At 53.4% G+C, this 22808-nt stretch overlaps 3 protein-coding genes across 4 annotated transcripts in view; 1 reads left to right on the forward strand and 2 right to left on the reverse strand.

The window, feature by feature from the left end:
* The window catches only part of ME3 (malic enzyme 3), a 128184-nt gene extending 122333 nt beyond the window's left edge, over positions 1 to 5851 (forward strand). For both annotated transcript variants that reach the window (XM_075050133.1, XM_075050134.1), the window contains exons 8-14: positions 376 to 473; positions 1485 to 1598; positions 2246 to 2351; positions 2966 to 3108; positions 4027 to 4200; positions 4630 to 4728; positions 5560 to 5851. In XM_075050133.1, the coding sequence (XP_074906234.1) occupies positions 376 to 473; positions 1485 to 1598; positions 2246 to 2351; positions 2966 to 3108; positions 4027 to 4200; positions 4630 to 4728; positions 5560 to 5721 (896 nt within the window). In that variant the 3' untranslated portion in view covers positions 5722 to 5851. The remainder of the gene's footprint in view (positions 1 to 375; positions 474 to 1484; positions 1599 to 2245; positions 2352 to 2965; positions 3109 to 4026; positions 4201 to 4629; positions 4729 to 5559) is intronic.
* A 747-nt stretch (positions 5852 to 6598) lies between these two features.
* CCDC81 (coiled-coil domain containing 81) lies at positions 6599 to 10980 on the reverse strand. Its single transcript, XM_075050604.1, has 7 exons — positions 10873 to 10980; positions 9908 to 10064; positions 8892 to 9184; positions 8480 to 8565; positions 8171 to 8318; positions 7994 to 8073; positions 6599 to 6902 (listed from the first exon to the last, which is right to left on the reverse strand). Exons 1-5 carry the CDS (start codon positions 10978 to 10980, stop codon positions 8210 to 8212), a joined length of 753 nt encoding a protein of 250 aa, XP_074906705.1. The 3' UTR covers positions 6599 to 6902; positions 7994 to 8073; positions 8171 to 8209.
* A 9491-nt stretch (positions 10981 to 20471) lies between these two features.
* Positions 20472 to 22544, reverse strand: FAM181B (family with sequence similarity 181 member B). The gene has a single exon (XM_075050445.1). It carries the CDS (start codon positions 22513 to 22515, stop codon positions 21352 to 21354), a length of 1164 nt encoding a protein of 387 aa, XP_074906546.1. The 5' UTR covers positions 22516 to 22544; the 3' UTR covers positions 20472 to 21351.
* Positions 22545 to 22808: the final 264 nt, after the last annotated feature.

The following is a 22808-nucleotide window of genomic DNA, read 5'->3' on the forward strand; positions in this document are numbered from 1 at the left end:
GGAGAAGAGGATGGTAATTCCGTGATCACAGAGGATTTTGTGACAAGGGTGCCCAAGTTCAGACCACCACTCTGCTACAGATGTCTTATGTGGCTTTAGACAAGTCACATGCATCTTAAACCCTTGGGAGTTAAGTATTAACTTCTTTTGGCATTCTAGGATTCGGTGTCCCTCTGACTATGTAGAGGGAAATTGGTGTTCTCCTGCCTTGCAGGGGTCTTCTGAGGATTAATATTTCAGAGTAGTGAAGGCACTCTGAGCCTTTAGTGACAGGATCTAAGAATGGTTCCTACCACAAGGTTTCTAACAGCGTATCAGTAGGGTAGACAATCCTTTTGCCGGGATGTCCATCTCATGGTGTTTCTCTCTTTTCAGGTACTGCGTCTGTTGCAGTTGCTGGCATCTTTGCAGCCTTAAGGATCACAAAGAACAAGCTCTCTGACCATAAGTTTGTTTTCCAGGGAGCTGGAGAGGTAAGAATGTTCTTGAGTTTGTTCCTAAATATGATCTTAATTCAAATTTAGAGAGAGAAAAGTCAACGAAGAAACTGCCTGCAAGGCTTGGCTTCATGAAAACAAAGCCCAGAAGCAGGTTCCTTGTTACTGGGCAGGAGTGGGCCCCATGGGTGGATCGTGCTGCTGCATAGAAGTTGCCAACAATCTTTCGGTGACTTCTTGGCCCATGAGTCCTGGGCAGACTTCCTGGATGCTACGAGGCTGCCCATGTGTCAGTGGGGCTTTAAGTACCTTGAGGGAAGTCCCTTATGAGGCAGGGTGCTGCAGGAACGTTAAAGAGCCTGGTTTGAGTCCTCGGGGCTGGTATTTAGGGTAAACCAGAGCCTCTTTAGCAATAGAGTCAAAAGGACTCGGACTCAAAGAACTTTAAAAACATAACCTCACTTTTTGGAGTCAGTCATTGCCCCCATGGCAGAAGTCGGTAGTCGGTATGGCACCTTGCTCAAAGAGACAGGGGGAAAAAAAGTTTCTAAAGCCTGAACATCTGGGCAGGAGGGCCAGGCACAGCTGTAGGACCACTAACACACACAGCATGTCCAGGGCTGCTTCCTCAGGCAGGAATGGGAGAAGAGGACTTTCCTCTTGGCAGTACTTCAGATGCAGCAATCCTACTTTGCTTTGAGCTCCTCTGTACTGGCATCATCACCAAAGTTTGTTCAGTGTCTGCACCTTTTCTTCCCCTGCAGCAGCTAGTTTAAGTGATGGAGACAGCCTCTACTTGTCAAGCCTCTACCAGCACCTCCACTGCTCTAGCCTCACAGGCAGCCTACTCTGCTGGGCAATTGGGGGTTTTTTATTTATGGCAGCACCTACAATGCTAAAATCAGCCCCATGCCTGTGCAACCACAGAGCAGAAGGCCTCCTTGCTTTGTGTGGTGCTGAGGCATGACCCAAGATATCTCTCATTTAAAATCTTCTCCCCCAAAAGATGGTGATACCCCAATGAAGTGTTTATATACTGTGTTCCAGGCTGCAATGGGCATAGCTCATCTCATCCTCATGGCCATGGAAAAGGAAGGAATTTCACGAGAGGATGCCATCAAAAAAATTTGGATGGTGGACTCCAAGGGACTGATTGTGAAGGTAAATTTGTCTCCAGACCCGAGCTCCAGTTGCCCGCCACCTCCTGCAAGCTAGAGAGAGGCCAGAGCAGGCAGATACCTTGGACTCCTGCTCAGCCCTGGAGTAAGGGCTGCAGTTTTATCGGTGTCAGCAGAGCTGTTCCTGCTTTCAGAGGACTAGGTCCTCTGAAACAACACTGTACCAACAGCACTAGCTGCCCTAAAGGCAACACTTTGGGCTGGGCCTCTAAAGAGGTAGGATACACTGCTGGCCATGGTCTCAAGCAATGCTGGAAGTCTTGCATGTCATATGGGGTATTACAACAGCAACATTGTGCCCTGCTTGGTGACCCAGCCTGGCCCAGCTCTACTCTGCCCTCCCTGGGTCCTCCAGGCCTCTGCCCTTGTCCCTTGACTTGAGGAGACTTGTGCTACGTGTACAACTTCTTTGCCCTGGCAGCCGGATCCTTCTTCCATACAATCAAAGTATTTTGGAGGGTGAGAGGAGCCCCATGCGACATTACACCAACAGCTCAATGCCTGGCTGGCTGCTCTGTGGAATCTGGTTTAGGTGGAGGGCCAAGAGATGAAATGAACTGATGAGTTACTACATTATGTCTCCACCTTTTGCCAACAGACCAAAGTTTGACGACTCCTTTTTCCTCACAGGGCAGGAGCCACCTGAACCATGAGAAAGAAATGTTTGCCCAGGACCACCCCAACGTGAAGACGCTGGAAGAGGTTGTGCAGAAAGTGAAGCCTACAGCAATTATAGGTGGAGTTCCCTTAGCACAACCTTTTCACGTCAATTCAATTCTTAGGAGAGTTTCTGTCTTTCTTCCAGGGCCTTCTTTTGTTCTCCCAGTCAAAATGAAACGAGCTTTTTTTACTTCCATTTTGTCAGTTGAGTTCTCCCCATCCTTTCCCCTTCAACTGTGGGGCACAGGCTTCCTCTCTTTTGGAGCTCTGGGAGCCCTCCCAGACAGGGCTGCAGAGGGAGGCACCGAGGGACGCAGGATCTGGGGCTCTCGGCACCAAACTTGGCCCTGGCAGGCTGGGCAGGACGAGGATGACAACAGGCAGCTTGGGCAGGTTTTGGGAGACAAAGTGCTGAGCCTTTGGGAGGCAAAGTGCTGCAGCCAGACTGGACTAAACATTGATCCCCACTCTGCCCAGAGGAGCAGAGGTATTTACTTTGAGACAGGCTTTTAATCTCACCGTAAAACGAGAAAGAAACATTCCCACGTGCATCTCCAGAGGTGGAGCCTGTTCCCTCCCAGAGTTCTTTTACCCATAGAGGCGTTCGGGAGGGATCAGCCCAATGCACTGAAGTCAGATAGCCGGAAAGTTTACCCTAAATACCAGCTCACTCTGCTGTTGTTGTTTTAGGTGTCGCAGCCGTTGCAGGAGCTTTCACTGAGAAGATTTTGAAGGACATGGCAGCTTTCAATGAGAGGCCCATCGTGTTTGCCCTGAGCAACCCCACAAGTAAAGCGGAGTGCACAGCGGAGCAGTGCTACCGCCTCACCGAGGTACTGGAGCTCGGCGTAGGGAAGCTGGCTGCTCCGGGTACGCTGTGGCCATGACTGTACCGAGGAAACCACAGTGGTGCATGGTGGGTGGACAGGTGACAGTGGGCATAAGTTGAAATAAGAGAGGTTCAAGCTGGTCAGAAAGAAAAACTTTCACACTGTGAGGAGAGTCAGGAGGTGGAAGAGGGGCCCAGATTGCTCATGCAGTCTCTGTCCTTGCAAGTTTTCAAGTCCAGGCTGGATAAAGCCCTGAGCAGCCTGGTCTGATTTCATAGCTGGCCTTGCTGTGAGCAGGAGTTTGGGTCCCTACCAGCCTGAATCACTTTGTGATCCTCTAAAGAAAGCGTTTGCCTCTTTGACCCATAGCTGTCTGAGATGTCCCATCCTCCCAGGGTACCGTCCCCTGTGTTTTGCCAACCTAGTTGTTAATGTAACGGTTTCATCACCCAACTTGGACCCAATGTCACTGAAGAATTACTGTCATGTGGATTGACTTGGCGTGAGAGAGGAGGCCGTGTCTCACTCTCCCCTTTGCCCTCCCCACCACCTGCTGCTAGCTAGAGCAATCACACAGCCCCCAGACCTTTATCCCACATGAGTCTCCCTTCACGCTCCATAGATGGTTGATAGAGAGGAGGAGAGACTCCTTCTCAGCAAGTTCAGAGGACTTGCAGTTGGGCAGTGCAAACACCCACTCAGTGCTCAGTGGCCCTGTCCACGGCCCTGTTCATGGCTCTGGGGACCAGGCCCTGCAGAAGCATCAACTGGAGATGGCTCTGGTGGAGATGCCTCCCACTGACTGGCTAGAGATTTGTCCACTTGGTCACCAGAGTCCCCTAAGCACCAATCATGGCAAGCAGCAGAAATGTAAGACTTCTCTTCTGACTTTTGATGCCTCTTTCTCTCAATTTTGATCAGGGCCGGGGAATATTTGCAAGTGGGAGTCCATTCTCAAAGGTGACGCTGCCCAACGGACAGACCTTCTTCCCTGGCCAAGGAAACAACGCCTACGTCTTCCCAGGAGTGGCACTGGGAGTCATTGCCTGCGGAGTCCGGCACATCTCTGATGATATCTTCCTCATCACAGCAGAGGTTTCCAGCTGGCATTTAACTAATATTTTTTAAGAAACGATAAGAGGCACATGCACCTCCTTCAGGTGTTTTTAAGAACCTGGCCTGGGGCAATGCATTGAGTGGAAGTGGCACAGCCTCAGCAAACAGCTGCAGCCCTTTCCAGTCTCAGGGAAAGCTCACGCTTCCATTGCACCTACAGAGGTGCAGGAGCCATGAGAGGGTTCTCCTCATTCTCCACAACTGCTTCCCTGGCACAGCACTTCCACCATTCTGGCTCCAGTTTTGAGTCTGTAATGAAATATATGCACACATGTATTTCGAAGAGCTCAGCAGTTCCCATTGAGAACTAGTCCCAGCTCTGCCACTGCTAAGGTTTCAGCCACACATCATATAATGCTAGTGAATGTGGTACGTGCTTGAGACCACCCACCTTTCTCTTCTTTCTAGTCTATTGCTGCTGAGGTGACAGAGCAGAATCTTGCAGAAGGAAGACTCTATCCGCCCTTGGACAGCATCAGAGAGGTGTCTCTCAAAATCGCTGTGAAAGTGAGTATTTCCACTTTTATTTCCACTTCCCATGGTAGGGAGGGCAGGACTTTCCCTGGCATCATTTTTGCTTTGTCGTTTTTTAATTCAACTTATTCTACAGCCTAAACCAATGATTCTCAGGAATGCTTCCAGCTAGAATTGCTGCTTTGATTTCTCCTGTCATTAAAGCCCAAATGTGAAAAATACCTTCTGATTCTGGGTGCCTCACAGCTCACAAAGCTCTGCTTTATTGCTTGGAGCTGTGAGTGTTCAGCACTTCAGAAAATCAGGTTTAGGGTCAAATTCAAACATGACACAAGTTGCCAAAAGATTTTAGGTTCCAAATTGCTATTTTGGAACCTCTCCTCCTGTATTGGATAGGGGCCTAAGTACCTAAATGCTATTCCAGATCTGGGCTTGTTGTCTAATTGTGGGATTGGTGCCCTGTATACATCAAATTTGTAATTCCTGGTCAGGGGACACCCACCGAGAATCACATTGGCCTGCTAGGAATTACTGGCAGATGCACAGTGTAGATGAGGAGCTTAAGGGTGTGAGCGGAGGTGGGTAAAGGGCTGCTCTCCTTCTTTAATTGCACATTCCAACCCTTTTGCCAGGGCAGGGGTGTGCATTTCTAAGCAGCCAGTAACTGCAGGCAGCTTGCATTCCCTCACCCAAGGGATGAAGCGCAGCCGACTCACAGAATTGCACAAGAGAAAAAAGAAAAAAAGGACACAATTTTGAGGGGAGGAAAGAGGGAAAATACAGCCAGGGCCAAACTGCAGTTGGTTTCAACTTCATAACGTGCCAACCTTGTTTCATCAGTTCATTTTGCTTATCTTTCTGCAGATTGTTGACTGGGCCTACAAGCATGGTCTTGCTTCTTGGTACCCCGAGCCAGCAGACAAGGAAACCTTTGTGAAACGGCTTGTTTACAGTCCTGATTATGATTCGTTTGTTATTGATGATTACAGGTGGCCCCCCGCAGCCATGCAAACACAAGATGTATAAGTTTTTGTGAGAACTGTTTTCTCATTTTTATCATCAGTTCCCATGGTTCATACCACTGCTGATATAAATGCACCTCCAGGCTTGCAGAATGGTAAAAGTAAATGAATCCAAGTAGTTTTTTTACTTGCCGCTGCTTTTTCTCTGTGGGAGCGTATCAGTAGGGAATAAAACAGAGTCCAAGCTGGGCAGTCAGTACTCCAAGGAAAGAGAAAGACTATGGCTGCAGCCCTTCCCAGTCAACCAGTACTGCATGTTGCTGCCTGCTTAACATACTGCCCAGCTCTCAGCTCAGCTGCCTTGGGAGAAGCTACCCGGGCCACCACGGAAGCAAAGAGTCCCATTCCTAGTGGGAGTGCCCATGGGAAGCTCAGAGCCCCGCTTCCATGGTAGCAGCCGCGTGCGTGATCATCCCTCACACACAAAAGTCACACTTTGCCCGTGGCTCTCTGGATGTGATGGGAAGGGTGTGCATTGCCCTGGGAGAGGGGCACACTTGGGCAGCACTACCCTTTCCTGCTTCGAAAGTCCCCAACGTCTGCGGAGTCTCATCCAACCCAAGCTGGTGCACGGGCCACACAGCCTGGCACTGTCCTATGCCCCACCCCCTTGGAAACAAACCCCAAAACCTCCCTCAGCCCCATGGGGACAACAGACTCCCTCCCCTCTGCAGTCCAGGCTGCTCTCCAAGGGAACAGGAGGAAGGGGACACACAGCGGGGAGCCGAGCTGGAGACCAGGGCACCCCCAAACCCACACGCGTCCGCCCCACTGCATCACTGCATCTTGTGCTGGGCGCTGCTAAGGAAGCACTGCCACCAGCCAAAGGCCCTCCTGGGGGTCTGTCCGTATCACAGCGTCCCAGGAAGGCCTCCCCAAGCCCTGCAAAACTGTCACGCCCCACCAAACACTATCCCAGTGGGATGACGGTGTTCCTGACTGTAACTGGGAAAGAACAGAGCGGCTTGCTGGCAGCTCTTCCCTTCCCAGTTCTCACTGCTCACACACAGCACGGCCAAGGCTGGTTACCACAGTCTTTATTTAGTATCTTTAAGTGGCTTTAGGCACCAGGTAAAGCATCTTGTCCCTTTGCTGATGAGCCGCGGTCTCGTTGCTCCAGTGTCCGTGTGCTTCTAATGCCAGCACCTTTCACACTCCTCACATAGGTAGGTCTTGTCGCCTAGGCTGAGGAAGGAAAGAGAAAGCCGTCAAGTTTCAGGTTCAGGGAGAGGCACTGAGAAATACACTTCCTGAGCAAGAGACCTTGAAACTGAGGCTCCTTTCCTTTTCCATGGCTTCTGGAAAAAGTTTGCTTTTGAGAAGGGAGGCGGGAGGGTGGCAATTACTTTTTTTGTTTCGGAAAGGTGACTACACAGCTTCTCTTACTTTCTTCCCTCTTCTCCTTCTCATGCACCTCCCCATTGCTCAGTTAAAGGCTTGACCTTTCAGTGTGTTCGGCTTCTGAGCCTGACTTCTCAAATATTAGGCAAGGATGAAAAAAAAAAAGAGAGATAATGCCTTATAGGTGGAGCCACAAAAAGAGGAAATTTTCCTGAACAGCCTGGGAGCATCGGGGAGCACTCAGCCACTCTCATGACAGTCACCTGACAGTCTTCCTCTTCAAACACTGCCAGCCGGAAAGGCTTCATGCCTCTGCCAATGGGGCCAAAGGCAAGATGCTTTTTGACAGGCAGCTTGAAAGTCTTACTTCTTCACTATTCCAATTTCAGACTTCCAGAAGCACAGTTTATTCTTACTGGTTCTGGTCCAGCCTGTCTTGGCCAGGCAAATAGTGAGTCCAAGAGAGGGAGGATCAAGCCCTGCCCTTGCCACAGAGGGGCCTCTTTTTATCCTCTGGCTTTACCTGATATCTGTCACGCCTTGTAGGGACGAGGCCAGCCAGAGAGATGGCAGCCCCTGCCTGGCTCTCTGAGGACAACGATTAATCCTGGGACCCGGGTACCTTCAGCCCCCAGCTCCCCTGGAAGAGGCAACGGCTGTTTCAGGCGAAGTCTGAAAGAGCCTCCCGTGCCTGGGCCCTTCTCCCTGTAAGTGTCTGAGCCATCTCTCACTGAACACCAGGGACAGCCCAGGGTGTTGAACAAGCTCAGACGCACATGGAGTGATCCCAGGATCATGTGGACCTCTCCCCATATTGCAAAGTCAGGCCTGATCACTGTTACCATCTGTTGATTAACAAGTGCCAGACTCCAAGAAAGGGAGGATCAAGCCCTGCCCTTGCCACAGAGGGGCCTCTTTTTATCCTCTGGCTTTACCTGATATCTGTCACACCTTGTAGGGACTTCCATCTGGCTCCGGTAGGCAGCTAAGCACCATAAAACAGCTTGCTCACTCCCTGGCAGTGACATGGGGAAGAGAATCAGATCAGTAAAAGAATACCGCTGGGCTGAGGTAAAAGACAGATTAAGAAGTAAAGCAAAACCTGCACACACAGGTACTCCCAGGAGCCAGCTCCCACATTACTTGTTCTGTTAGGCTCTTCCTCTAGCCTTGCTCTTCTTTCTTTTCCTCCACATGCCCCTTGGGAGTCTGAAGGGCCCCTTCCCCAGCAGCTCTTCCAGGTGCTCACAGAGCCTGATCCTGGAAGCAAGAAGACAACAGGATCCAGGCCTTGGGAAAGGTCTCCCTCTGGCTCCTTCCTGAGCAGCGGGCAAGCCCTGGCACTACCGGCCGACCCAAGAGAAGCTGAGAAGCTGCCGACGTGGTCAGCGGCCAAGGGCTGCAGAAGCAAACGTACTCACTTGGGAAACACGACGACGTCGCCAGAAGCCGTCTGGGAAGGGGCGTCCTTTCTGCCCGACACGGCCGAACCCGTCATGCTTGACCTCTGCAGGAGAGACAGCCCCGCCTGAGACCGTTGCCAGGAAAGGAGCCCGTTGCTGACCGAGGCAGCCGGCCTTTGGGCCGCTAAGGCAGAAAGCTGCCCTCTGGCAGAGCTCCCCGTCCCCAGCGTTAACCCCTCCTTACTGGAAGCAGGAGCTGCACAGCAAGCGCCTGCACCCCAGTCGTAACGCCGCCTGGCTTTGTGCAAGGGCAAGAGGCAGCCATCTCAAGCAGGAGACGAGTCAGACCCACAAGGAGAAGTCACTGCCAGCAGCCTTTCAGGGCATTTCCCAAGAACCCACGGCAGTGCTGGCGGAGCGAGATACTCACGCTGAGGAGAGATTTCAGCAGGCGGCCGGTGCTATCCAGGCTGCAAACAAAGTCTGCAGAAAACTGCATTTTGACTTTGTTCTTCCGGAAGCGCAGGCAGCCCATGTCCTTGAAGATGAAGTCCACATCCTGCTTCTTTGCCAGGGCGTAAGACAGAAAAAGCAGGGTCTCTTGACCACAGTTCAGTACAGCATTCTGAGGACTTGGGAACACGCAGCACTGCACCATGTCCCAAGGAACGCAGGTGTCCAAGGGTACTGAGGCATGATTCAAGACAACAATTATAGAAGCTCCTGTGGAAAAACAAGCAGGAAGCCAATTAAGCTAGTGCTGAAGTGGTGGACAGTCAAGTATGGGCAGCTGTCAAGCCCACAGGCAAAGCTCTGCTGGAGAGCTGTCTAGCAGATTCCTCTGGTGCAGCTCAAAAATGAGGTGTAGCCCCTTCGTGTCCCCAGCTCAAAGCACTCTCTGAGCTGAGGTGCCATGGGGATAGCAAGGATTTCTTTCTAACACCAGGCCTGCGTTGCCCCCCATGAGGAATCTTTTGTTTTCCCACCACATGCAGCCATTCCCTTTCCCAGCAGAGTTGTCCCCAGGTGTCATAGCTTTGGGGACCAAAATCCTGTCAAGCAGGGCAATATCCCTGACTGCTAGAGCAAAGAAAGAGGATGAATGCTGCAAAGAAGACAATCCCTGAAAACAGGCTCTGAGGGCCGAGTTCCCCACACCCATGGTGCATTTCTGGGGACATGGCATATCCTCTCTGCTGCCATGAGCAGAAATGATGGTCAATGCGGCCATCAGGGCGCAAACAGTGCAGAGAGGGACCTTTTCGGGAGCTGCGGCTTGGCAGCCGGTAGAAGGCGGGAGGCTGTCTTTACTTGCGAGGAGCTCGGGCTGATCTCAGGCCTTTCTCAAGGAGCCCTAGACTCCTCTCAGTCCCCTGGCAGCAGCAGTTCCGCAGGCACCCCAAAGGCCTCACAAGGGGAGGCCATCCCGTTCATCCGCCTGCTTACCAGGAAGAGTTTCTTTCTCGTATTGGAGCCCGTGAACCCATGCAAAGTTCTCCAACAGCTGGAAGATGGGCTTCAGCGTGTGGAGGAGACCAGAGGCCCCCGTGGGCAAATAGTGTTTAATAAGGCAGAAGGTGCCCAGTCCAGGTATTGTGACGCCCTGAAAAGAGAGACAAAAAGAGGAACAGGGCTCAGGATTTCTGCAACGGGACACAGCTTCTGCGGGCAAGGCGATGGGCTGTTGTGCCTCGGCTTATGGGGAAGGGGCTGGACAGCGGCAGCCTGGTGAGCTTTGGGGATGGTCTCACCCTCTTCCACCTCCCTCAAGAGATGCTCCAGAGCAGAGAAATGCCCTCGGCTAGGGAGGACCCCCCAGGGGCTTTCCAGCAAGTGGGGAAAGCCTGGAGAAATGGCTCAGGCTGAATGCTAGGCTGCCCACACTGGCAGTGGGCAATGAGCAAGCTGCAGGCAGCGTGGATCGGTTCCTTCTGCTGCAGCTGGGCTCTTCTTATTGTCCGGAGAGTCAGAGCAGCAGAGCGGTGGCATGCCTGTAGCCCCCAGGGTACCTCCAGGATGTTTCTTTTGCATTAGGAGACAGTTTGTGGGGACGAGCAGGATGGTGGCTGACACCAGCGCCCTCAAACACCGCGTCCTGCCCTCCAGGACAAGTCCCAGCCCAACAGGGCTGCTCAGCTGCCCGTTAAACTCCTGTGGGGCTCGCTCTGTCCCGCGGGTCCACGCGGTGCCCGCACAGGAGGCAAAGTGACTGCCCTCCCGCTGAGGCCCGCTTCCCAGAGGGCGGCGGGAGCTGCGGGACGCCGAGGCCTTTGTCGGGACGCGGAGGCCTTCGGCACGACGCCGACTCTCGTCCCAGGGCCGGAGCGAGCCTGCTCTGCAGCGGCGCCTGTCCACACCCCGGGGTCCCCGCGTCAGCTGAACCGCCCTGACCCCGGCACCAGGGCACCCACCTTCCCCAGGCGGCTGGCGTGACCCCAGCTGCGACCCAGCCCCGAGGACGTGCTCGCTGCCTTGCTCCCCAGGAACGAGCCCGCAGCCGCTGCCCTCGCCCCGCTCATACCAGCTCCTTGCCCCTCACACCGGCTCCCCTTCCCTCACACCGCCTCCCCATCCCTCACACCAACTCCCCATCCCTCACACCTCCTCCCCTTCCCTCACACCAGCACCCCGCCCCTCACACCAGCTCCTTGCCCCTCACACCAGCTCCCCGCCCCTCACACCGCCTCCCCATCCCTCACACTGGCTCCCCGGCCCTCACACCGGCTCCCCATCCCTCACACACCCTCCCCTTCCCTCACACCAGCTCCCCGCCCCTCACACCGCCTCCCCTTCCCTCACACCGGCTCCCCATCCCTCACACCGGCTCCCCATCCCTCACACTGGCTCCTTGCCCCTCACACCCTCTCCCCGTCCCTCACACCGGCTCCCTGTCCCTCCTTCCCTCCGCCTCTCCCCCAGCCAGCTCCAGCACCGCCCCCGGGCCGTGAGGCTCGCCAATCACACGCCACCCCTGGGGGACGGCCTGCCAATCACACGCCACCCCTGGGGGGCGGCCCGCCAATCACACACCCCCTGGCGGGAAAGGCCCGCCAATCACACGCCCCCCCGGAGGGGCGGCCCACCAATCACGCGCTGCGAAGCCGGCAGGCTGCCGCCCACCCGGTGCCAGTTCTCCGAGCCCAGGAAGGTTCCAGAAGGAGCGGCGGGGCCGGGGCCGGGGTGCCGGCCCCCACCTGAGAGGGGTCCCACCGAGAGCCTGCCCACCAGCGTGAGCCCGGGCACACGGAGGGAGCCTTGGCCGCAAGCTGCGCTCCCCGGGGGACGCAAAACCGCCTCAGGAACGCTGAGGGGAACCCCCCCCACCCTCAGTCAGTCCCCCGTTCTTGTAGCGACGCTGGGTTCCATCAGACAGGGCCCGTGTCCTGCAGGGTCGGGAAGAACAGGCAATCGCAGCGGAAGGAACCTGACGGCAAGGACGACTGACCGAAGGCAGCGGTCTCCGAGGGCGTTAGCAAAAGAGGAAGGAGGAAAGCGAGCGTGCGAGAGCGGGGGGATACGCGCAGTAACGGCACGGGGCCGTACCAGGTGCCTTTCCGGCCCTCGTGCGTCCCGCTCAGACGAGGGTCCTGCGTCAGGGCGCTGGCGCGGGAAGCCGCTCGTGCTGCCCTTCTCTGTCCCGGGAGGAATCCCAAGAAGGCCAATGGTATCCTGGCCTGTATAAGAAATAGTGTGTCTAGCAGGAGCAGGGAGGTGATCGTTCCCCTGTACTCGGCACTGGTGAGGCCGCACCTCGAGTACTCTGTTCAGTTTTGGGCCCCTCACTACAAGAAAGACATGGAGGGGCTGGAGCATGTCCAGAGAAGGGCAAATAAGCTGGTGAAGGGTCTGGAGCACAAGTCTTATGAGGAGTGGCTGAGGGAACTGGGGTTGTTCAGCCTGGAGAAAAGGAGGCTGAGGGGAGACCTGATCGCTCTCTACAACTGCCTGAAGGGGTGTTGTAGTGAGGTGGGAGTTGGTCTCTTCTGTCAGGTGGCTGCAGATGATAGGACAAGAGGAAATGGCCTCAAGTTGCTGCAAGGGAGATTTAGGTTAGATAGTAGGAAAAAATTCTTTACTGAGACGTTTGTCACACATTGGAATAGGCTGCCCAGGGGAGTGGGCTGGAGCCCTGGGGTACGCTGCTAGTTACTGGCGTCCAACATGGCTTTGTGCAGCTGATGACCACCCTCTGGGCCCAGCTGTTCACCAACTTTTCAGTCTGTCTACTCATCCAACCAATATTTCCTCAACTTCTCTAGGAGGATCTTAGGGGAGACAGTGTCAGAGTCCTTGCTGAAGTTTCAGTAGACAATACCCACTGCTCTCCCCTTGGGCTCGGAGCCAGTGATCCTGGAATATTAACCAGCTTTCCCAGGCCCCTCTTCCCTCCAGGGCCTTATCCCATGCTACTCTTCCAAGCAGACCTTTGAAGAGGCCACGGTGTGCTGTCCTGCTCTTTGCAGTCCCCCACGCCATCCCACAAGTACTTGTATTGAATGAAGCCAATCGTGGGAAGCACCATGGCATAAATATTTACTTGAATGGCCTCTTCTTGTCTAAAGGAAGCCCAGGTGTAACAAGGGCTGGGGCTTCTTTTTGTGTACAAGGATGGCACTGGGAGGGTCATTCCCACCCTCCCCTGCCCAACAATCCTCTCGGCCAAGCTACACTGACAGCCTCGATGGAAAAGGTGAATGCAGTGGGTTAACCTTGGCTAGCTGCCAGGTGCCCACCAAGCCTCTCTTCTGGGCTCCTGCAGGCCAGGCGCACGGCCAGGGGCGCAGGGCTGGAGGGGGCCGGCAGCGTTTCTCGGCCTCCCTCTCGGGACCTGGCCCTCGGAGCTTTTCCTCGTCTCTCCTTAGCGCCTCTGAGAAGAGCCACCGGCAGGGCAGGACCGGCCTGAAGGGTCCCAGCGCTCCGAGTCCTGCAGCGGGAAGGAGAGGCTGGGGAGTCAGCAATGCCCTCATGCAGCTCTTGAGCTGCCAGCAGAGGAGGGGAGAGCGCTCCCCGGGGCGAAACCCCACTGCCTAGTGAACAATAAAGAGGGTTGCTTCCACCGGGAGGGTCTTCCGATGTATTTGTCTGCGGGAGCTGGGAAGGGAGCAAGTGCGGTAGGCGCCCCTTCGAGGGGAGACCGTGCCCGCCCTGGGGGCTTCATTGCCGGGGCCGGGACGCCAAAGTGTAGGATTCAACGGGAACCACTTGAGGGCTGCCGAGGACTGACTTCTGGCCGGGGCTTCGAGGTGGCTGAGCAGCGCCTGTTAGTGGTCCATCCTATTTTACCAGGGACTGAAGCAGTGCCAATGAATTTTTATTTTTTTTTCTCTTGGCCGGTCTGGTACAAGAAAACTCTCCTGCGGAGGGACTCCTCATGGGAAGCAGAAATTGCTGTGTGGCTGCCCTACCAGATGATATGTTAGTCAGTAAAAGGGATTAAATCAGTGTAGGAAAAACACAAGTTGAATATCGTGGGACTTCTAGCTGCTGTCTGTTTGCTGTTTGCTTTCTAATTTAAGCAAGAATATTCATAGCCGATCATTTTGTCTTTCTCTGTTTGCTCCCACTTTTTCCCTCAGCAGCAGAATGAGTCCTGTGTTCCAAGCTGTTCTTTGTCTCTTCCTATGAAAAATGACGTGATTTGAAACCAGTGATAAAAATAGCGTCAATTCAAGAAAGAGGTATCAATACAGGTAATGATGTGACAATATCAATGCCTCTTTCAAGCCCAGAAAGGATCCCTATGGCATCCTAACATGATGCTAAGCCTAGTGTTTGACTGATACCTGAATTGCCTCTGCCAAGAAAAACCCTTCGCTTCTCTTTGCCTGGTCACTCTCGTCTCTCCTCTTATTTAACAAAATTGCATCTTCTTTGTAATCCCATCTGGTCTGGATTAGTCAGGTAGTGTTTGTCCCATAGTAAAACGTGTTCTTCCTTCCCCGGCAGGGCCCATCTATCAGCCAAGGCAGCGCATTGCTGGGAGCACTCTGCCGTAGGCTGCAGCGCTGGCTGATCCCCAGCATCCAGGAGCCAGCGTGTGGCTCTCACAACCAAAGGGTCTCTGCACAATACAATAAAAACAAACTATCTTGAAGTCAGGGCCATGCTCCTCCGGCCCGACTTTTACCTCAGCCCTTGTGCCTGGCATTTCTGTCAGCTGGCTCTAGGCCTTAAGGGTTATCTAATCCATAAAAAATGTTAATCACAGACTTTCGGATAAAATTTCGGCTACCTGGTCATCACATTTGTGCTTAGCACACCAGGCATGTTCATACAAGTAGCCACCCCGAATTAAACCTCTACCCTTTAAGTCATTTTCTGAGGCTTCTTCCTCACAAGCCTTGACTTCATGTGCAAATTGGAGACATTTGTTTTGTTAGCACTTCAAGGGTGTGCTGACCTTTCAGTCCTGAAAGGAAAATCTTGATAAAAATCACTAATTAATGGCTGAGTTTGAATCATTTGTCCCAGATATGTAGATAAACAAAGAAGCTAAAGGTCTGGCTATTAAACAGGAAAGAAAGGTTTTTCTTCATAGAGCAAGCTTGGCTGTTCAAATACCTAAAATGGTGGTAATTGATTTATATTCAATTATTTGAGTGCACAGAAGCAATTATAGCTATTCTTTAAAGCCCAGTTGTACTGTGGAGCGTTACTATGCAAAAGATGATTCCTTATTAGTTACCCACTGATGACAAATGGTGGTAGACGGATGGAATTTCCCTTTTATTTAGAATACACATCCAATTTTACCTATCATCTGATCTCTGCTTTCTGTATATCGAGAACAACAGGGCTGATTGCTCCAGACCTAATGAATCTAGCTGACAAACCACTGACAGGGAAGAGACTGCTGGAACTGGGAAGGGATTTGATCACAGAATTGTAACACCGGCTGGTATTATTCGAACAAGAGATCCGTTGGAGTCCAGCTCAACTCAGTCACCCTGGCTGTATTCACATAGTCAGCAGTCAGGACAATAAATCCTGTTTTAACCTGTAACTCCTGCAGATTGGTTCGGAAAATCGCTGAGATTTCCAGAGATCTCACAAATTCACTGTGAACCGCGTTTTTAACCACTAGGAGGAAAAAGCACCTTTCAAGGTGCTCAGCCTCAATACCCAGAGAAGCACTCCAGCTAGCTCAGGAGCTGAACACATCAACGAGACATGGGAGGAGAAGGAAACAGGACGTATGTCATACTAAGGGAGCGTCCAGGAGAGCTCTCAAGGCCACCCTGGAGCGTTGTCTCAGCCTGAACCCGCAGTAGAGACCGCAGTACACTCAGCACAGGCTCGGGCTCTCCTCTCTGAGCTTTGGATGACCACCTGCAGAAAGGGCCACATCCGCTTCGTGTCACTGAAACGGGTCGTGGGGATCAGTCCCTATAAACTCGTTCTTTACTTGTAGTGTAGAAGGGCCTGTGCCACAGTCTGCAATTAAGAGAAGAGACAAAATCTGGGCTGCTGCCTCTCCTGTGCCACCATCCCTGGTCCAGCAGCCTGTCTCAGGCAGGGTTCTTTTTACATTTGAAGAGTGTCTTGGCAGCATCAAATTAAAAATCAGTGATGATTATGCCCAGCTTCTACTCAAGAAACAGAAAGCAGCATCTGCCTACAGCTACTAGTACAGTAATATTGTTGTCACCCAGTACCTCAGATTTAACTCACTCCCAGCCTGCAGGCAGATTTGCTTAGCTGAGCTGTGGCTGAAATGGCTGAGCTGAACTCCAGCTGTTCCTGAGCTAATCAGTACAAGCCCCAGTTCACTTTCAACCATCCTTGATGATGGACTTGGGCACTGATCACAGGCTGGAGTAACGGAGGCACAGATACAGTTCCCTTCAGTACACACAGCTAAGGAATGGCACCTGTGGCAAAGAGGCAGGGTAGCAAATGGGGACAGTCACCTCTTCATCTGGCACAGCAGGATTTGCCAGAATTTGTTCAGCAGAGCCCGCAGACTGAATAACAATTAGCTGCAAAGGCTGAAGCAGTCTAAAATGCCCACCAGGAGACATCCTAACACACAAAACGCGCACTAACAGGAGCACCAGAACCCGTTAATACAAAGCTTGACTACAGTCCTCCATCCCTTATTATGGACCAATTCACATTTTCTTATATGCCCAACATTGCCGGGGCATACCTGGAGGGAGCACAGCGTAAAGCGTGCGGTTTTAGCTGTCTCTGGGAGGGTCACAGAGATTTCATAAATAAGACATGATTCCCCCATCTCAGAGAAGAAGAGATGAAGGGTCATTTGAGAAATGCTGCACGTTCCTCAAAGCCTACACTGGCCAATTCAAGCAATTAAAAATATTTCCCATGGACAGCAATGCAGTGATGTTGAGTCTGTGATCTCTGGACAACTGTGGGTCTGTGGACTACAACCAAAAAAAACCACAAAATATAAGGCTTTGACAGCACATTTACAGTTGCTATGAAGGGGGTCCAAAAAGCATAAAAGACTAAAAACCTCCAGTCTAGTGAAGTAGTTCTCTGCCAGTGATGGAGGGGAGTCACCAAGGTTAATCAAGGCTACAGTGAGGTACTGAAAAATACTATAATACACAGAAAATAGAAGTTCTCCCCTCAACTTTCATAACATTCACTTTTCGGCAATCTTCTGCCAATCTTTATCCACACAGATTTTGGGAGAGGGCGTCACTATAATGCACTTTATTTTTACTCTTTTCTGTAGATGTGTTACAAAAAGCATTGGGTTTTAAACAAGTGGTTACCAATCTTAAAAATGAGAGATGAGTTTATTACAGAGCAGGCAGGCTGCAGTCTCTTCAGTTGACACAAAGCTATCCCAAAAGCCTTCCCAACTCTCATTTCATATAGTCAGGTCTGTAGGCTTGAACTCTCACATTTCCATCGCAATTGCTTGCACATCACTACGGAATTGCTTCACCACCTTTTTCCTCCTGTTGCCAATAACTGCAGAATGACCTTCAGTTTTTGCCAAAAGGAGTTTATTCAAAAAGCCAGGAAACAAAAAGAGTTTACAATAAACTTCTGTATCTTTCTTCCTAACACTGTTTGAACAACTATGTAAGCTCATTGAAGGTGACTCATCATCGACGGTCAGGCCGTGTTAGAGCAATCCCAAGCTCAGGTCATGAAATAGTTAGTAAGCCTTTTTCAAAAGCCCATCCAAGAAAATAAAGGGATCTTTCTGCTTTCTTGAAGCGGCTTTGGAAAAGACCCAGACCGTTTAAGTCACAAAATACTGAGACGCAGTAATAACTATTCATGGTGAACCCTTTGTTGTTCATCAGTAAATCACCATTAAGGAAAGGTAAGATTCCCTCACTTAAAAAGAGAACGAGGGGTTCTTGTTATTCCCCTTTATCATCTTTGACTGCATATGAAAAATTATTCAGCTTGTATGCTTTTCCACTAAAACCTCCAGTAAAATCAGATGGTATGTGTAAAATACACCGGCAACAAAACGGAATTTAGTATATCTGAGGAACTCGGTGCAGGGGCTTTGCAAAATGAAATAGTTTGATAGTCTGACCTTGATCCAACCAAACAAGAACCCGCTGCCATTCAAAGGGACACACTTCTTTTAAGACAGAAAAGCTAAAAAGGATCAGCTTTAGTTAGGGACAGACTCCTTGTAAAAGTGCAGCAGATAAACCAAAATATCTTGCTCAATTACAAAAGGTTTTATTCTTACAGATGCCTAAGATGATGCTTTTCAGTGTTTCAGTGGAGAAAACAAGTTCCCAAGGGTGTTCCTGAGTGAGACTCTTGTGACATTTTCAGTGCCTGCACTATTCAAGCTGGGGGAAACAACCACAACAAAAAGAGCCCACACATGCACAAAGCAGCTGAAAGCTGCAGCTCCACTAGATGGCAAGCCCTGGTCTAGTAGCTGTGCCCTCGCCTCCTCCGCAGCAGGGAGAGGAGCTCCAGCACTCCTCAGGAGTTGCACAGAAGTCCTTTGTCTGGCCTCTGCTGTGGGGAAAGCTGCCGGGATCGACCCAGCCATTGTTAGCTCCTTTCCAGCCTCATCAGGCTTCCCATCCCAGGTACTCCTCAAATACATCCATCCCCTGGCAAAAATGCAGCTGTGCTTTGAAGAATACTAATTTTTTTATTGATTTTTTTTTCAGTGTAATCTCCTATGAACTGAAAATCCCCCTTTAAGAAGCTATTGCAGAATAGCAGCTAAGCCGAAGCAACATCCACAGCTGCTGTTAAGTCAGACTGACTCCTGGAGCCCGTTCTCAACTTCTTGCAAGCCCACAAAGAACCCTCCCAGCCTGGCAGCATCTGGAGCGGGTCGCTGCGCCAGTTTTACGCCAGCCCGGCTCTGCTGACACCCACAGAGCCGCTTCTCCCACTGGTCTGAGACAAGGTCTCGCCCAAGAAGGCTGACGATGCTCAGCTGCTGAGCACAACAGGGCGTCAAGGCAGCAGAGCACCAAATGAGTGAAAACCACCGGCAGGTCAGATTTGTGGCACTTCATGGCTACCTGGAATCAAAAGGTGAGGCCTGTGGGCAACCAAACCATTCAGGTTTGCAACATCTACATAGCATATCCCAGACTCTATTCCCGAAGACCTCTTTTAGACTTCTTCTGAGCAAAACCTCACTGAAGTCTGTGAGACAGCTGACAGGATAGGCTGCAAGGTCTTCAGGATTAGATCCCCGGTTAATACACATTTGCATATTGAGCTTGTGAAATAAATAAATTGCTCAGTGAAATCCTAAGTGAAAAAGGTGTTTTCTTAGCAGAGACCATTCCATTATCAGCTTCCCCTTCATCTGCTCGGCCTGCTGAACGCGCCGACCTCGGGCGCACAGCTCAGGTGAGAAAGCTGGGCAATACGATAGCTCAGCGCAGCACCTTCGAGCTGAGATACTCCAAGCAGCTGCCAGTTCGTGCTACAAATTCACATGCTTGAAGCAGTTGCCAAACAAACAAGACCACCTCTCCAGCTGAAATAACCCCCCAGCTGGCCCTGTCTAGGTAATCTAAACCGTGGTTATACGCAGGGTCTGCTTGGACCTGGCAGAGCGCTGCTTGCGAATGCAAACTTCACCGGGAGGTTTGCCAAAGTGAAGGCGGCAGGACTGAGTTCACAGAGCAGGACATTGTCCCGTCATCAAAACCAGCAGCGGGGCAGGATTAACCTAATTTGTAGCTACCTTGGCTGGACCGGCCGCCCATTGTTCCTCATACACGCTCTCGTGAAGCTTAGTTAAATAAACTACTGCAAAATTATACTTGAAAAGAGCATTTCCTTAACAGCATGCAGCTATTAGACGCTGGAGTGTTGTGGACATTCATCCACGGTGGTTCCCTTCCATACAGCTTTTGTGGAGACCTTGGGCAGCTTTCGAGGAGAAAAGAGGCAGCAGCGTAAGTGCTCTTGCTGTTTAAAAGTAAAATGAAGCCAATTTCCGAAACAAACTATCTGAAAGTTTATTTCCAAAAGATCTTGCTTCACCTCTCCACGCACCCCAACGCCTTGACCCCAAGTCTCTGAAAAGTTAAATCTGGGTTGATGAACAAAGAAAACTGTTTTACCTTTCACATTATCTTTTAAAAGACAGAAGGCACAAGGATTTGTCACCCCCGAGGGTAAAACCTCAGGCTGATCCGTATGTGGATCCCGTTTCAAAAACAAACAATCCCCTTGGGGCTGGCGGGGAGCCAGACTGCGGGATTGCCTTTTAAGACTTGCATCTCAATAGGAAACCTCCGAGCATTTTGATCTGTTTTCATAACTGTAACAATTTTCATCCCTTGGTTTTGTAGCGTATTATCATTCCCTTCTTTCTAGTAAGTTAAAGAAACAGCCGGTACAAATGAAGGCAAAACACACACGGGCCGCTGTGGATAAAATACGGCATTTCAAAAGATTCAGGAAAGACAAAAACCACTGCCCGTTTTAACTCCTGCCAAGAAACCATTACAGAGGGCGGAGGCGCGGTGAAAGCCCCTTGAACGCCGCGTTTCAACGGCAGTAACAACCACAGACCTTAGATCTATTGTGTAGCTTTATTTTTATAGGACCTATCATAGACTCTTTTACATAACTTAAATGATTATCAAATAATCTCCTGTACACAATGAGACCGAGCCGCGTTGCTTTCCGAGCTTTGACACATTCCTGGAAGGAATCCAACCGTCCGAAGGAATCACACCGCTGCAGCGGCTACAGTACATTTTTGTCCCGAACTTACGCCGTCAATTAACTTACGTATCGCTGTAAATTGCTGTTTGCAAGATCCTGCAAGACATTGTTAAATTTCAGGACACTAAGTTTTGGTAGCAGCATTTTTAATCTTGCTTCACTTTTTAATTTTTTATGGTTTTTCCTCGCCTTTGTGTCCTCAGCTGAACATCCGCCAGCGCTTGCGACGCACGCCAACCCGGGAAAAATGTTAACCGCACCGCAAGAGTTGACCGAGTTTTACTTTCAGACCGAAACCGCGTCCGAGCGGTCCCGGCCGCCTTCGCCAAGCGCAGCCCCCGTTCCAACGCCGCCTAAGGACAGGTACGCCGAGGGCCTCTGCCCACAGCAGGACACAGCCTGACCCCCAAGGAGAAGGGCTAAGGAAAGGTAGTCGCCGGCCGCTAGAAAAACACCTGAAGGAACCCAGTATTTCACATTTTATTTGCAGCCTCTCCCAAACCGCAGGAGGCGGCGACTCGCAGAGCACACGGGTGAATCCTGCGGGGGCCGTGGTTCCGGGACACGCACACCCACCCGCACACCCACACACCCCCCCCCCCCGACCCCCCGAGCTCCCGTCAGGTCCCCGCGGGTGGGCCTCCCCCGGCCCCCCCCGCCGCCATTTCATCGTCCCGGGCGGAGCGCTGCGGGGCCGGGGCGGTTCGCCGAGCCCCTCCGGCGCGGCCCTACAGGCCGGGGTAGGCCGGGCGGTGGTAGCCGGCGCTGTAGTCGTAGGGCACCTGCGGCGGGGGCAGCGGGCACTCGGGGAAGAAGGGGGCGAACCCCGGCGACAAGTGCCCGCCGGGCTCCTCGCCGCCGCCGCTGCCGGGGGCCGGCTCCCCGCCGCCGGGGTAGAGCGGGCGAAGCGCCTCGGCCGGCGCCTTCTTCGGGGGGCTGCAAGGCCCGGCCGGGCTCCAGGGCGGCTCGGGGTAGAGCAGCCCGCCCAGCAACGGGTGATGGTGGGCGGCGGGCAGAGGCAGCGGCGCTTCGTAGAGACCGTGCTCCAAGCCCAGCTCGGCGGGCAGGCGGGCGGCTGCCCCGCCGCCGGGGAAGGCGTCCGGCGGGGCGGCGTGTTCGGGCAGCAACGCGCCGTACTCGGGGCCCAGCAGCTCGAAGAACTCGGTCGCCTCCGCCCCGCCGCCTCCTCCTCCTCCCTTCTCCAGCTCCTTGGCCCCCGGCGGCGGCCCGCGGGCTGCGGCGGGCAGCGCCGGCTCCGTGAAGAAGGAGGGCGGCAGGTTGCGGTCCCGCAGCGGCACTTTCCGCGGGCCGCCCGCCGCCGCTGCCCCCCCGCCGCCGCCGCCGCCGTTCGCCGCCCCGCCGCCCGCCGCCTCTCCTCCGCCGCCGGCCGCCGGGCCCCGTCCCTGCTGCAGGGAGCCGAAAAGGGCCGCCAGGCTCTTGCTCTGGAGGCTGCTGGCCGCCTGCGAGGCCTCCCGGCGCGGCGGGGGCTTGGCGGGGCAGGCGGCGGGCGGGGAGGAGGAGGAGGAGGAGGAGGAGGAGGAGGAGGAGGAGGAAGCGGCAGCGGGCGGCGGCGGGGCGGGAGGCGGCGGGGGGGGAGAGGCGATGATGCCGGTGCAGCGCTTGATCTGCTTCTGCAGGTACTTCCGATGGTTCACCTTCCGCTTGGACTTCACCGGCTTGTCCAGCGCCAGCTTGATGTTGCTGGAGGCCGAGTCGATGAAGCTCAGCAGGTCCCTGGTGGCTTCTTTAAAGTCGCCCGCCTCGCCCGCGCCCCCGCCGCCGCCGCCCTCGTAGCCCTTCTCCAGGTCGGCATAGCCCAGGAGGCCGCCGGCGGCGGGGAAGCAGAAGGAGAGGAGGTGGTGCGGGCTGAGCAGGGCGGCTGGCACGGCCATGGCCGGCGGCCCCGGCGCCGCCGCCCCGAGCTCCGCAGGGCTGCGCGGGGCGGGCGGGCGGCGGCGGCGGCGGGGAAAAGGCGGCGGGCGGGGGCGGAGGGAGGGAGGGAGGGAGGGCTCAGCGGCGGGGCCGGACCCGGCCCTCCCCGCCTACCCCGCCGGGACACCGGGGGCCGGGCCGGGCCGGCTGCGCCCACCCCCCGGCCGGGGGACGGGCAGCGCCCCCGGGGCGGGAGACACGCACGCACACACCCGCGACGGGGACACACAGGGACAGGGACACACACAGAAGG

Source organism: Buteo buteo, chromosome 18 (genome assembly GCF_964188355.1).
Source record: "Buteo buteo chromosome 18, bButBut1.hap1.1, whole genome shotgun sequence".
Taxonomy (NCBI): Eukaryota; Metazoa; Chordata; class Aves; order Accipitriformes; family Accipitridae; genus Buteo; species Buteo buteo.